Source organism: Mastomys coucha, unplaced genomic scaffold, assembly GCF_008632895.1.
Source record: "Mastomys coucha isolate ucsf_1 unplaced genomic scaffold, UCSF_Mcou_1 pScaffold22, whole genome shotgun sequence".
In the NCBI taxonomy this organism is placed as follows: Eukaryota; Metazoa; Chordata; class Mammalia; order Rodentia; family Muridae; genus Mastomys; species Mastomys coucha.
This window is the reverse complement of record NW_022196905.1, coordinates 84711001-84726787: the sequence shown is the minus strand read 5'-3', so window position 1 is coordinate 84726787 and position 15787 is coordinate 84711001. Positions and strand designations below refer to the sequence as shown.

Genomic DNA, 15787 nt, shown 5'->3' with positions numbered 1-15787 from the left:
ACACACACACACACACACACACACACACACCATTCTTGGAGGTACTAAGGCATCAACAACACCTTCGGCAAGCATTTGAGGCTTTCTGAAGATAGATTTGCATAGTTAGACCTGGCAGAATGCTTCCCATTGTGAGGCAGGTATAATGTTTGTACAATGTAAGCAGAATCTGAGAGGAGGGGCAGGAAGACCAGAGTGTGGGATCATCCGCATCCACACAGAGACTTCTTCCAGCCTGGCTGGAGCTGAGTGAGAGTTTGTCTCAAAAAATAAACACACATGCAAACCACTTTTTTTTTTTTTTCTTCTCAGAGAGCCTGGAAGGATGAGGTTTGATGTATTTATTCCATAGCCCAGCCCATCACTTTGATACCTAACACACACAGTGCCTGCTACATTGTAGGTACATACTAATTTAATCTTCTTTTCTGGGAAGCAAACCCTGGGGTCCTTGTACATGCTGAAGAAGCAATGGCTGAGCCGCACCTCCAGCAACTATGTAATCTCCAAGGACTTTTTTTGCCACTTGACCTCATTTCCCTAGTTACTTCGATTCAAAGTTAAGAATTAGTGCTTGCTGTGTCTTCATACCAGGGAGCTGGGGCTATGCCGATATGACTCAGGAGTAGACTGCTTGACTGGTGTGGTAAATGTCCTAGATTTAATCCTTCAGATCAGGAAGGAGGAGAGAGATCATGACTTAGTGCTTAAAGCTACAAATATCACAGTAAACAAGACAGAGCCTCCTCTAAAAGCCGAGAAGACTTAGACTCTTCATCTAAGGTTTTTGTTAAAAAACAAAACAAATCCTCAAAACATTAGAGATCATCTGTTATTCTACTTTCAGGAAACAGGCTCAGGATGCTAAGTGGCTAATGGAAAGGTCAGGGGAGCGGGTAGGCTTTCGAGCTTGGTCACCTGACACTGAACCTGTTTTCCCACCTTACAGATGATGGCATCTCGGTTCCCAGGATTGCCTTGCTCTGCCTGATTGTGTGTGTGTGTCCTTGCTGGTATAAGGGCGAGCAGCCTCTCCATCCAAAAGACTGCTGGTGTGGATAATGAATACCGTGGCCACCTCTCACCTGACCCCGTGCCACGTGGTCTTCCCATAATTCTACTGTCTGTCATGTCTTAACATGGGAGGGAGCCCAGTCTTTAAAGAGCACAGACCCCCTTCATGCAAGAGGACTTTTTTTTTTTTCCTTTCTTTCTATAAAGCTGGAAGGGGAAGCTCTTGAGTTAGAAATGGCCCTGTCTGGCCTCCTGAGAGTATGATACAAACTAGATAGTCAGCAGGAACCCATCTTCCTTTGCTTAAACATCCAGCCCTGGCTGTTTACTGACCTGGGGCTTCCCCACCACCATGTGACTTCAGCTGCTGTCCTTCTCAGGAAATGCTCGCTTCTTGGTTTCTCCTTTGCAAGTTAATAACAGTGATGTGTAGTTGGCTCTCCACCCAGGTAGGACTCAGAGAGTTATAAACAGACATGTGGATAACTTCCTTAAAGGATTCTTGACTCCTAAACCACCTTCTCTTCAGTCTATTCAAGCAGGATCTTGTCACAGGATACTCCTACATGCTTCCTTCAACCTTGTTGGTCCTCACAACTACCTGTTATGACAGTGGAATAGACCAACAGTTGTCAGCGTTGTCCCCAGATTCTGGGGCAGTGCTTCTCCACCTTCCTAATGCTGCAACCCCTTAGTACAGTTCTTCGTGTTGTGGTGATCCCAGACCATACAATTATTTTTGTTGCTACTTCATAACTATAATTTTGCTACTGTTATGAATCATAATGTAAATATCTGATATGTAGGATATCTGATACATAACTCCCAAAGGGGTTGAGACCCACACTTTGAGAACTATTGCTCTAGGGTGATACAACATCTCTCATGGAGGTGTAGAGATGCCAGACTCATTAGAAACGGTAGTACCAGGTTAAAGAGCTGTGGATGGTGATGGTTTTAGCCCATCTTCATTCCTTGGGATGGGAAATCTAGCTGAGGACATTATTACTAATGTCGCCATTATCCAGCACATTTACAGGGAAAGACAGAAATAGAGGCATAGGAAAGTTCTTAGCAGCCACTTGATTTGCTGTTCAGTAAAGTGCAACATTTCTGTCTGTTAGGCCACAGCCAAAGGGCCATCTGGTCTGCCAGACATCTGCTTGCTTCGAAGACAAGAGTCAGCCGGTGGGAATAAGCTCATTAATGAAAAGATGTGCAGCTGGCCAAGGGAGGAGACAGGTGTGAGCCATATCATCAAATCTACCACACACTCACAGGACTAAGTGAGGGGCTGCGTTGTTTTTGTTGTTGTTTTTGTTTTGTTTTGTTTTTGTTTTTTAAGTTTTTCAAGACAGGGCTACTCTGTGTAGCCCTGGCTGTTCTGGAACTGGCTCTATAAATCAGGCTAGCCTCGAACTCAGACATCCACCTGCCTCTGCCTCCCAAGTGCCCAGCCAGAGGGGCTGTTTTTAATCAAAGCTAGTAACCAGTCAGAAGCAACCAAAGAAAAATAAATAAACTCTGCCCTGGGTTCTAACTCTTCACGTACTCTTTTATTTTATTTTATTTTTTTTGAGACAGAATCTCATGTAGACCGGCTGGCCTTGCACTCTCTGTTTAGGGGAGGAAGATGACCTCAAACCCTACCTGATCTTCTGCCTCCTTCCTCAAGTGCTGGCCACACCCAGCAGTTTGCTTTCTCTTTCTAAAAGTGTGTTCAGGATATACTTTGTCCTTCATTGTTTAGTGAGTGTTACAAGAATGTATACTGCTTGCCAGGCAGAGTGTGGGCAGAGAGCTACACATATGACAGTAAGCAAGACAGGGGTCGGGGCCGGGCAGAGAATTCCCTGTCCTTACAAAACAGTAATCAAACTTCTTCAGGCCTCATTATACTCTTAAAGCTATTAAGGACACCAGAGAACTTGTGTATTTTTGTTTCTCTGGGCTGTACATCCTGATGTTTACAGTAGGAGAATTAAAACCAAAGCTGGAGATAAGTATGACAACCCCAGGTCAGATCCCCAGAACTGAGGTAGCAGCTAGGCATGGTAGTGAAATGCCTGATGGGATCTGTAATCCTAGCATTCCTACAGCAAGATGAGTGGTGGGCACAGGAGAATCCACAGAGACATCAGATAGCTTGGCTAAAGCAGCCTGGAAACAAACAACAAGGAGATCCTGTCTCAATCTAGAAGGCAGAGACTGTCACCAAAGGCATGTATTAGCCCATACTCATGTATACACACACACACACATAGTGTGTGAGTAGCTATATACACATATAATTAACATATTAATTACATCATATACTATATACACTGTACACTACATACTATATAAGTTATGATGTGATTAATATGTTAATCTATGTAAATAATGTATATTGTGTGTGTATATATTCACACACACAAAATAAAATAAAATTTTAACAATTTAAGAGAATACACCAACACATCGTACTTCAGCAGAGCAAGGACATCTTCATGGGTCAGGTAAACTTTACTTTGTAGTCACAAAGCCAGAGAGGGAAAGAAGGAAATGATGTATGACTATTGTTACTAAAATTACTTTTGATTTTGTGGAGTGCCTGAGAGGGTCTTCATCCAGTTTTAATTAAATTAATAATGCTGACTTTCTAGGAATGTTTAAAAAAATATAATATATATATTATTATTTACATTAATTACATTAAACATGTTATAATAATACATACAACGCATGTATCTTTTCTTATTATAACATGTACAATGTATAGTTATAACAATTATAATCTATATCCATGGTTATTTTTCTGTAAGACCCATTTGGAAACTATATTACTAATATTTTCAAAGCAGTCATCGTTTGTTTGGTGTGCTGTTTATTTACTGTGTCTTGCTTGTGTGCCCATGAGTTCAGTGTCAGAACAGAGTTTTGCCATGGTGAGGTGATGATAGGCTTGCAATCCCAGGACTTGGAAGATTAAGGCAGAGCTGAAGCCAGCATGGGCTGTAGAGTAAATTGCAGGCTAGCCTGGGCAAAATGGTACTCTGTCTCAATAGCAAAAAAAAAAAAAAAAAAAAAAAAAAAAAAAAAAAGAGCCAAACCAAACAGAAGCCCCAGGTTTAGGGCCATTGACAGTTCAGGCTCTGGGAATCTCTTGTCTTTTAATGTGTTTTGTGTTTTTCGACAACTCAAGGAGAGCATTGGTCTCTTCATAACCGGGTGATGCCCTCCTCTGGCATCAGCCCCACAGAGTTTTCCATTTGTAGCATGCAATTTAGTATTTTAAGCTACCTTGCAAGTCTTTTTTTAAAGGTAAGGTTCCTGTCATACTTAGTGTAGTATCATCTCCTATAGACAAACTCAATGACTTATACAAAACAAGACGGTCAGGGGCCAAAGTGTAGTTTAGTGGAAGGGCACTTACCTAGATCTCATGAAGCCCTAGATGTAGGCCCTAGAACCATAAAAAAACAGGAAAGAGAAGGGAGGGAAAAAAAGGAGGAACAAGGCCGGGCTGTGGTGGCGCACGCCTTTAATCCCAGCACTTGGGAGGCAGAGGCAGGTGGATTTCTGAGTTTGAGGGCAGCCTGGTCTACAGAGTGAGTTCCAGGACAGCCAGGGCTACACAGAGAAACCCTGTCTCGAAAAAAAAAAAAGACCAAAAAAACCCAAAAAAACAAAAACAAAAAACCAGAAAAGAGGAACAAAGGGATGAACACGATGTTCAATAAAAAAGCCTTTGGATGGATGGATGGAAGGCTAGATAGGTTCCAATTCTGTCTTTGGAAGATTTTGCTTAGTTCTTGTGTGGCTTTACATTGGAGCTCATGCCACAGGATAAGTTGTCACATATTTACCCCTGGAATGGTTTGTCCCTTTAAAATCAAGAAACTTGGGCTGGAGAGATTGCTGGGAGGATCAGGGTGTTTATTGTGCAAGCTGATTGACACAGTTTCAACATCCAGAACCATGGGAAGGTAGGAGACGAGAATCAACTCTATAAAGTTATCCTTTGACCCCCACAGGCACATCCTAGCACATATTCCCTGCCTCATCATACACATGCACAACAAACAAACAAACAAATAAACAAATAAATAGAGTAAAATTTGGATATGTTATCTAGTGCTGCAGGTTTCTGGCACATGTCTGTGTTATGCAGTGTGAGCCCCACTGAGCCCTGGGTAGCAGCAGCCAACACAGTAGACAGCCCCAGGGCCAGCCGTGCTGTCCTAGTCCATTCGAGCTGCTTTCTTACACCCCCAGACTTCTGAACAACAGAATACATTTCTCACAGTTCTGAAGGTTAAGAGAGTCAAGGTCCTGACAGATTCATCCCGTGTTAAAGAAACGTTGGGAAGGAAGGGCTTATTTGGGGGTGGTAGATTGAGGGCGCAGGGAGGGTCTAGGAAGAACAACAGCTGTGTGCCACGGCCTGAGGGTGGTGACCGGTCACACTGCAGCCACAGCCAGGGTGTAGAGACCCAGGTCTCAGAGGCTCCCTCCTCCTTTCTATCCTCCTGGAACTTCAGCCCCTGGGATGGTGTCAATCACATTCAGGTGGGCCATCCTCTCTCACTTAAGCTTCTCTTACAGATGACAGACTGCAGTGGTGCATTCCCTAGGTGATTTCAATCCATAATAATAATGAAGATTCATCATCACAGGCATTAATCCCATTCATAAGGACTTTGTTCTTGTGACAGTCACTTAAGGCCTCACTCCCTGATACTGTCACCTTGGGGTTGAGGTTTTCAACAGAGACATTTTGAAGAGCCGGAAGCATTCAGATCCTAACACCCACTGTTCTCACACCTCCTAATGTCTAGCAAATGTCCCTCACCCTCAAGCTTGTTCTGTTGTCTTTCATAGAGAAACCTCTCTCTGTGCCTCACCCTCTCTACCAAAAGCAGAAAGTGAGAGATAAGCTTGGGGACTTACATGTTTAACAAATGTCAGCAAAGGCTTGTTTCTGTGTAGAAGTGAATGCTGTTTCCGCCTTGGTCACAGCCTGCTTCTCTCACTAACCCCCTTCACCCGTTTGTTTGCACTGAGTTCTACATCTCTACCAGAAACAAGGAATGCCTTTACTACAGTAATGTCATCAGCCACTACAAGTCCTGGTTTTTAAAATGCATTTTTCTTTTTCTTTTAAAGATTTATTTATTTATTATATATAAGTACCCTGTAGCTGTCTTCAGACACACCAGAAGAAGGTATCAGATCTCATTACAGATGGTTGTAAGCCACCATGTAGTTGCTGGGATTGAACTCATGACCTGGAAGAGTAGTCGGTGCTCCTAACCGCTGAGCCATTTCTCCAACCCCAAATACATTTTTCTAATTGATAATTCAGATTATATTTATTTATGGTTACTTTATGATTTTTTTTTTTTTTGAGAACAGCCTGGAATGGGTAAATCAAGCTATTTACACTTTCTTATGTGCAGGAGCTGAGCGGGAGCATCGTGGATAGATGAGAACAGTTTAAAAATCTACTCAGCTGTCTTCAAGTGTGTTGTTTGTTAACTATAGTTACTCTGATGGATAGTAGGTCTCTTCAACTTATTCTTCTTATCTGGTTGAAATTCACATTTAGACATTTCTCCTTACCCTCCATGCTGAAGGTTCCATTCAAAGGGACACTGTACATCTGTTAATTACCAGGAATGGGGGCAGAGACAGATAAATAAGCAAGTGGGGATTGCATCGAAAGGCTCATACGTAAGATATAATCATAACCAAACAGGTCTGAAACAATGAGTCAGGCTGCACAGGTTACACACAGAGCAGGCTCATTGTTTCCATAGCTGCACTTTATTTAGTCCCGTCTTAAAATCATTTTTCTCACCCACTCCCTAGCTCCCTGCCCACCCTCCCCGCACACATATATGTTCCCTACTCTCACCGTGAGAAACAAAGGTTGCTGTGGTCTGAACGTTCACATCTTTTCCAAAGTTCTGTGTTGAAATCCTTCCTTACTAGTTTTACTTAGACTTCCTTCTAGTAGTTACCCTTCCTTATTTAGACCTGCTGGTCTCAACCTTGGCTACAGTTTCTGATCACCCTTGACCCTTTAGAAATTCTTCAGTGGGTGTTTCAGTAGGAGCTTGCTTCAGGGTAGCTATTCCACCATTAAAAGCAGAAACAAACAAACAAACAAACAAACAAACCACCAAACTTGCGTCATTTATAGACAGAGTAGCAGCTTGCCAAGAGTCAGCATTTGAAACAGCTGTCGACCTTCATTAGCTAAACTTGTGACAGTTACAATCACAGCAGCCTGAATTAGATGACAGTACAAAAAACGCCCAAGGACAGATTATCTGTTTCCAATGTAAAGTCCGGAATCAAGGGGAAACGGTTCATTGCAGAATTTTTTAGTGCAATAGAGACTAGCTGGAAGTATTGAAACTATTTCAATTACAGTAGCCTGTCTTTGGTTTGCTTAATATAAGGGAACAACTTTTCAAAACAAAAGCAACTGGAATCCAAGGAAAGCCACACATATTCTTTGGCCAGGTTCTCAAAGTTGATTGCATTAAATCTGGGTTAATGGCAATATGGATGCTTGAGTTGTGTGCAATTATTAAGGAGCGTTCTGTTGACCTTGCAGAGTAGTTGCTAGTACTCTTGAGCCATGATGGTTTCTTTAAAAGTAGTTCTGATTCCTTTCCAACCTGATGCAATTCCCCAAGTGTTTATTTTTATCATTTGGAAATGGCTTGCCCTGGAACGGCTGGTCCAGTGACTTTACAGCTGTTGCTCTCTCCCAAGCCTGCCTCAAAGTGCTCAGTAGGGAAGTCAATCCAGCTGTCTGACCTATGCCTGGTCCGGCCTAGTCAATGGCGCTTTGTCCCTAAGTTCAGCACAGGGTTGCTGGGCTCACTCCTTCTGACCAGCTTTTCACTGACTCAAAGTCATGTCGTTTGTGAATTCTGCCAACTTCATATCTTGTTGAAAGAGAAAGAGAAAGAGAGAGAGGAAGAGAGAGAGAGAGAGAGAGAGAGAGAGAGAGAGAGAATACTTTCTTTGTAATCTAAGATGTATATTTTCTACTGCTAAACAAAATGTCAAAAGATCTTAAAGCTAGAGAACCCGAGGGCTGTACTGAGGGATGTGCTCACTGGTGATGTTTCTGGAAGCCCCTGACAGCATGAGTTCAGGAAAACCTTTATCAAATAGTTCCAATGCTAGCAGTCGATTTTAAGAAATTAGGGGTGCTGATGAGAGAGCTCTGTGGAAAAAGCCCTTGCCTCAAAAGTCTGCTATCTGAGGTGGCTCCTAGAAGCTATGTAAAGGTGGATGGAGAGAAAATCCGCAAAGATGTCTTCTGACCTCCATGACCTCACTGTGACACATGCACCCTCCCTCCCAACCATGCACAAGCACACACAGTAATGCTTAATCAATTAAAAAGCAATTAACCAATAACTCAGAGGGAGACATTTTCGAACGTTCTTTGAAGAACAGAAATCAGTACATATCCAAAGAGAATGATTAGGTGAAGTCAGTTGGTCACTACACAGCAGGTAAGTACACAGACACACACTGCTTCTAAAACTAAATGACATTTTTTTTTCAAAATGTACATATATGTGTCTAGATTTTAAAATATCAGGAGGGGCTAAAGAGATGCCTCAGTAGTTAGGAGTAATTGATGTTCTTCCAGGAACTGGGTTCTGTCCCCAGTATCTACATGCTAGCTCACAGCTGCCTGTAACTCAAGTTCCAGGGGATCCAGTGTATTCTTGTGGGTGTGTGGTCACCAGTCAGTCACTCTTGTCACAGGAAGGACTTTACTTTGTACCTTTGGGCTGATGAACAGAAAAGTAAGTTTTTCTGCCTAGTTAGTTTAGCTTTTCTTTTAAACTCACCACACAACAAGGGATCTGCCCCAGTCTTTATTTTAGTGATGGGTCACAGTATTGTGTGTAGAAAAACCTATCCCGTTCTACCTGGCTAAAATTGATAAACACAACCCAAAGCTATTTGTGAAACTGATGAAGGACCTCATGCTGGTTTTTAATTTGATCAGACTAAGCTCAGCGTTTGGGTGTTTCTCTGGGGCTGTCACCACCACAGCAGAGCCCTGGGGGATGGGCAGCAGTTCTCCCCCATCTGTGACTTCATGTTAAGAATGTCACAGGGAAGCTGTGGCTGTGATACTGGCTCCATGTATGTGGCAGAATGAAAGACTTCCTGTGCTAGGCATGCCCTCGGCTTGAACTTAGGGTCCTTACTTATTAGTTGGTTAACGCCACTTTTGCAGAGCAAGCTCTTTGCAGCGCACACCCAATGCCTTGTGTATCTGGCACAAAGCTAGAAGGTTCCATCTACGGGGACCCACTTTCTGGCCCATCTTGTGGTATAAGCTTCCTATGCTTTCTCTGGATACATTAGCACAGAAGGGCTGACTGAGCAGCTATGGGGGCTCTGGGCTTCCGTTCGTCTCTCCTTAGGTCCTTGGATGCCAGTGGATGGAGCTCACCATGACTCCCATAGTCTCCTGCTTTCCTTAAGAACTCAAGGTGACTGACTGGGAAGCTCATGGTCCAGCGCATTGTGCCTTCTATGTTGTTTTTATGGTCCCCTTAGGGTAGGGTTCCTAGATATAAAACCCAGTTAATTTATATCCCAGATAAACACCAAAGAAATTATTTCAGTATTTGTGCGTATGATGTTACTGTTCACTTTCAGCTCTTAGTTGTTACTGTCTGGCCATAGCTCTCTGACACACCCCTATTTTTTTTTTTTTTTTGGTAATTATTTCAATATAAGTTGTAAATATCACAACACCTTGTCCCCAAATCCTTCAGATGCCTCTGTAAAGACTAAATAATTTTCTGGGCTGGAGAAATAGCTCAGAGGATCTGAGTTTGATTCCCAGCATCCACACAGGAGCTCCCAATCATCTGTAACTCTAGTCCCAGGGAATCCAGTACCCTCTTCTGACCTTCTTGGGTACATGAAGGTAGCCTTCTTGGCATGCATGTAGTGTACCAGATATACATGTAGACAAAACACTAATACAAATACAATTTTTAGAAATTAATATATATATTTAAAAGATTAAATCATTTTCTATATAGCTCGTGTAATATCTAGGACATAATTATACTTAAGAAATTGTTAGCCGGGCGGTGGTGGCGCAAGCCTTTAATCCCAGCACTTGGGAGGCAGAGGCAGGTGGATTTCTGAGTTCCAGGCCAGCCTGGTCTACAGAGTGAGTTCCAGGACAGCCAGGACTATACAGAGAAACCCTGTCTCGAAAACACCGGAAAAAAAAAAAAGAAAGAAAGAAATTGTTTCCATGAAACTCGGTTGTATTTGTTAAATCTGGTCACTGCACCAGGCTGTGAGGTAAGCAAACATGGGTTTTGCTACACTGTAGACCAGGGCTTGTCCAGACTTGATTTAACATACTGGCTTTGTAAACTTGCAGAAGTCTGTGCTATTGTTTCCTTGTCTACAAAACTGGAGTTGCTTTCCATTGCTCTTTTGGCGCCTGACTTGGATACAAATTGAAAGACTGGAACTTCTTATCTTGCAGGACCTACACTAAAGCTCAGACACATCGAGGCCTCTAGCACAGCCCCAGAGCCTGGCAGGTACCCAGTAGGCAGCTGGCTGTGCTGGCAGCCTGACTGTCCATGAGCTGACACAGGAAAGGATAAAGATAAAGATGCAACTGCTTTTAGAAATGTTGGCAGTTGCATACACAGCCTCCCTCTGCTCTCTTGTTCCCCCTTGGTCACACGCAAAGAACACACATGAATATATACAAACACAGACATGCACACATATGCACAGATACACATACACAGAAACATACAACAGATACAGACACACAGATATACATTTACACACACACACACATACATATGCACAGACACCCAGACATAGATTTAGACACACACACAGATACACACACACACAGACATAGATTACACACACACACACACACACACACACACACACACACACACACACGAGGCTCACGGGCTCTTCTGGGATTTTCAGAGGGCTCTTTGCCTAGCCTAGCCTAGCCTGCAGCTATGTGAGACAGAGCAAACATAAGCTAACTGTATAGAAACTGGGGGAGGTTTTGAGGCTATAAAAGAGACCAGGACAGTGTGTTCAGACGGAGTCAGTTCTGCTAAGTAGTCAGGGCAGAGAAGTGCCACAGGGTCAGGCTGACCACAGGGAGAACACCAGGGTGTGCCAGAGTCTGATCCCAATGGGGACGAAGGCAAGCTGTCAAGGGCTGATTCAGTGTTAGCCAGGAGTGGTTTCATTTGCTCTGTTTAAGGAGACATAGTTTCTAAAGGTTTATTTTTATCCTAATCCTCAAAGAGACAAGTTTATAGATGCCCACGTAAGCTGGCTTCCATCCTTTCTGGAAGGAGTTCTGCCTTCTTTCTCTCTGGAAAGTTCCCCACTTTGTTTATGTATACCTTGGGTTGCCAGAGCTGGCTGAAGCCAAGTGACATAAACCCAGCTGCTTACCCATCTGTTCAGATCTCCCTTGCAGGAGTCTCTGGGGGTTTGTAATTTTGTAGATGATCTTCTTTAACATAGAAATGAGATTCCACAAGTCCTTTCTTCTCTGTACTGCTCCCCCAGCCCCTGTGCTGGGCCATAGCTGGCCTCCAGGTGAGGCCCTCTGCTCACTGGCTGATGCTGCCTCTCCTAGGCACTCCACTTTTCCTGACACTGTCTCTAGCCTTGACCACTCCTTCCAGGGAAGGAAACTTTTCGCCTAACCCTGGAGAGTCCTGCAAACATCACTATTAGCTTCTGCCATTGGCAGTCCCTCTCGCCTTACAGTAATGCCTTCACATAGACTCTCCTGACCCAATACAGTGGGCAATCAGTGTTGCCCACTCCCAACTCCTCCAACCCTCCAACCTCCAGGAATTGAACTTAGAGCCTTCCACGTGCTAGGCAAGGTAAGTGATACCCCTTTTTGAGAAGCCAACAGCCAGCCTAGTTGGTTACATGCTCAAGAGCTAAATTTCCCGGTTTGGTTTGCTGATTTCATCTGCTTCTTGCTGATCCCTAATAACTTCCATTATTAGGTGTTTCCTGTGCTGACCACTCCATTCTTAAGTAATAGATACCTCTGTGCTATGTCATGGCGTCCAATGAAAAGTACAGGTTTCTTCCAGTACAGATTTCCCCAGGGCATTTGTGGAGAAGAAACAATTATTGCCCTGCCTTTTTCTAGAAAGTTTTGGACCAGAAAAAGCAATCCTTACAGTCTTTGAACTTCTCTGGAAAATGAAGTAATTATTATTTACAGGTTCTCCATTCTCATAATTCCAACACTGGTTTAAAGTAGCTTAAGTTCCTGGTACCGTTCCTAGGCATTGGATACATAGTTTCTGATAGACTGCCAAAAAACCGTATATCAGGGATGTATAGGAAGAGATATTCTTGTAATTCAAGTGTATGCTGAGTTGAAATAGAAGAGTGGAGAAAGCTGCTGTGCTCCAAATCCATCTGTGGTACGGGTGTGGAAAGGCTTGTACCCAAGTACACCTAGTCTGGTTTCTTCAGTTTACTGCCCCTCTGCCCTCAGCTAGTTTAGGCTTGAGGTTAGGAAATAAGATAAAGACAGATCTTAGCCAGGTCTGTAATCCCAGGATTTAGGAAACGAAAGCCAGTCTGGGCTGACTCAAGGCTAGCCTGTGTAACTTACTGTTTCAAAATAACAATAATAATTAAAACTTTTTAAAGGGCTGGAGATGTAGCTCAGTGGTAGAATGCTTACCTAGTTTCCACAGGGCCCTAAATTCAATTCTCAATACCTCATGGGTGAGAAAAAGAGTCACAAACGCTTTAAATATCTACTTCTATTGTGGACAAAGAGTTCCTGCCTGGGGTAGATGAGACTTGCCAAGCAGATGTTTGAGCAGGACCTCAGAAGTTGGAGGAGCCAAGGAGTCATGTGATTTGTTTTTGAATTTCTATTCCATCAGTCACATCTCAACTCACTGACTTAACAAGGTATTGGATAAAAATGATTGCTGGACATCCTTTCATAAGGTTCTTTATGCCTTAGAGGAAGTGACACAGAAACGCCATGTGTGCCTGAGCAGCCAAAGGTCACTTGTTCACCAGTAATAAGTCTCTGCAGGTAGCTCTGTCCACTCTAAGAAGAAGCTTCTCTGACTAAAGCTGACAGCAACATTATTTTCTGGGCATAGACATAATTATTTAGAAGGTAACTGGACAAGTAGATCATGTCTGCTAGCTTAAAAGACACCAGGAGTTTTGGCACTAGGGCCTATGCCTCCCAGGCATGGAGTCTTGGCAGGTTTACAGTGTCAGATATGAATTCCGCCTTGTGGAGCAGGCCTCACATCTAATCAGAAAGTGGTTGGTTATTCTCATAACAAGCTTGCCACTATTGCACCAGTAGAAGAATTTTGCCTGACTAGTCAGTGACACTCGGGGGCCACATCTGAGTAAGACTGTTGAGTAATTCTTCCTCTGAAGTCTGCATTGCACTCTGGCACTGTTGACTCTAGCTAGTAGTGAGGAAGCCTCCAGTTCAATTCCACCTTGATTTCTCCATCCTGCGACCAAAGCATATGTTCTCACTTAGTTCTGCTAGACAACCAAGAGCAGTGACAGTTGTTTGTATTGTTCTGGGAGCCTCGGAGGTCTCCCCAACCAACAGCTCATAGGGAGGTAACCCAACCCTGACACTGGATTTTCATTTAATAACCTATGGTTTCTGGGACCATTTTATTCCTATGTTTTTGTTCTTATAAGGAAACCAGTCATATTGGTTCCCGCATTCATTACCTCATCTAACCTCAGTCACCTCTCTAAAAAATCCAGTCTTCAAGTATGCTCACATGCTGAGGTATTGGGAGTTAGAACTTAAAAAATATGAATCTGGGCTGGTGAGATGGCTCAGCGGGGAAGAGCACCGACTGCTCTTTGGAAGGTCATGAGTTCAAATCCCAGCAACCACATGGTGGCTCACAACCACCCATAATGAGATCTGACACCCTCATCTGGTGTGTCTGAAGACAGCTACAGTGTACTTACATATAATAAATAAATAAATCTTTAAAAAAATATATGAATCTGAGATACGGGACTATTAGCCCATGACATAAGTAGGAAGTAAAGGAAGGACTGTGGGAAAAAGAGATTGTCTACAATAGTCAAGAAACTCAGTTTGTGTTTGAGCCAGAGGCAGCCATCTCTACTTTATAGACATGTCAGGGGTTGGCTATAGATGCACGCACAGTTCCTGATGGGGGAGTTACTGGATGGGTGTGGTTCCATGTCAAATGGAAGACCAAAGCTAGTGTTAACTTGTCTGTCTGATTCTTAGGCTTACTGACTCCGTTCTCGAGAGATTGCAAGTGATTGCCCAAGAAAGAATTAAAATAAGCAAGCAAGGAGGGCAGACCATGACAGGCACCTGGAACCTGCTTTTACTATGGAGAGTGGCCTCCTGATTTAGGCCCCTGAGATGAGTAAAAGCAGGGTGAGAGGCCGGCTACTCTGCCCTCCCCTTGTGCCTGCATTTCTTCAGGTCAGATTCTTGCTGACTCTGCACAGGACAGACATGATCGTCCCTGAGGGTGTCTCACTGCCCTACCTAGCTCAACCCCTGGAAGGCTCACCTACTGAAAGATGAGAACCAGTATGTGTGATGGAGTGGCTGTAGCTCAAGAGTGGATCATTTGGGAGGAACCAGGTTGATACTGCAATTGATTTACCAAGAGATCGAAGCACCTGGCAGGGTCACATCTGAGACAAAGATGGGCAGAGCCACTCCAGTTCTTCCTCTTTTAAACTTAAAGTTCACCAGGCATGACAGTGAATGCCTATAATCACTCAGAGGCTGAGATAGAGGACTGCCTCAAAGGGCTAGCCAGAACTATATAGGGAGCTTCATTCAGGTCAGCCTAGACTTCAGAGTGTGTTAAAACCAAGCTAAACCCCAAACTTCTCAAGCTCTGTCAAGACTCCAATGATGAGCTCAGAGCCATAGGACTCCTTCATATGTTCCTCTTCTCCACACATGCCCTTCTCTGCTTTTCACAGTTGCCCTTCTCTTTAGTTCATGGATTGGGACAGGCTGCCGCCACAAGCTTCTTGTGGTTTCTGGAACTTGGGTTTCTGCCCGCAAACCCCAGTTACAGGATAGGAGATGCCCTTCTTTCTATCTCATGTTCAGAAGCAGTGGCCTTACCGTTTTGTAAAACTGTTTGTTTGTTTTCCCTCCTCAGAATATGATACTACAAAATGGCACCAAGATCTTTGATTCCTGGGAGAAGCCCCCCCTGCCTGTGTACATCCAGTTTTATTTCTTCAATGTCACCAATCCTGAGGAGATTCTCCGAGGAGAAATTCCCCTACTAGAAGAAGTGGGGCCATATACCTACAGGTAAGTCCCTCCCTCTCCACTGTTGAAACTCGGTGGGATTCTTGGGCTGGTGCCAACACAACTGTGCTAGGATGAGGCCTGCGGACACACTCCTCACTGCTTTGACTCTGCTCTGCCTGTGGCATTGCTGTTGTCTGGGGAGATTCCTCAATGGAGCTCTGTGTGCCCGCTGTGCTCAGGAAGGCTGCCCCTTCCTGTCTTCCACAGCTGCTCTCCATCTCTGGTCCCCTTCAGACTTTGGTGACTTTTAGGGCTCCCTCCAATTCCCTTCCACACATACAGTTTTAAAAGTTTCTAGAGCCGGGCAGTGGTGGCACATGCCTTTAATCCCAGCACTTGGGAGGCAGAGGCAGGTGGATTTCT

General features: G+C 43.8%; 1 protein-coding gene across 1 annotated transcript in view; it reads left to right on the top strand.

Moving 5' to 3' along the window:
* Scarb2 (scavenger receptor class B member 2) overlaps nt 1-15787 on the top strand; it is a 57647-nt gene that overhangs the window by 5260 nt on the left and 36600 nt on the right. The window contains exon 2 of the mRNA XM_031391021.1: nt 15267-15424. Within this exon, the coding sequence (XP_031246881.1) occupies nt 15267-15424 (158 nt within the window). The remainder of the gene's footprint in view (nt 1-15266; nt 15425-15787) is intronic.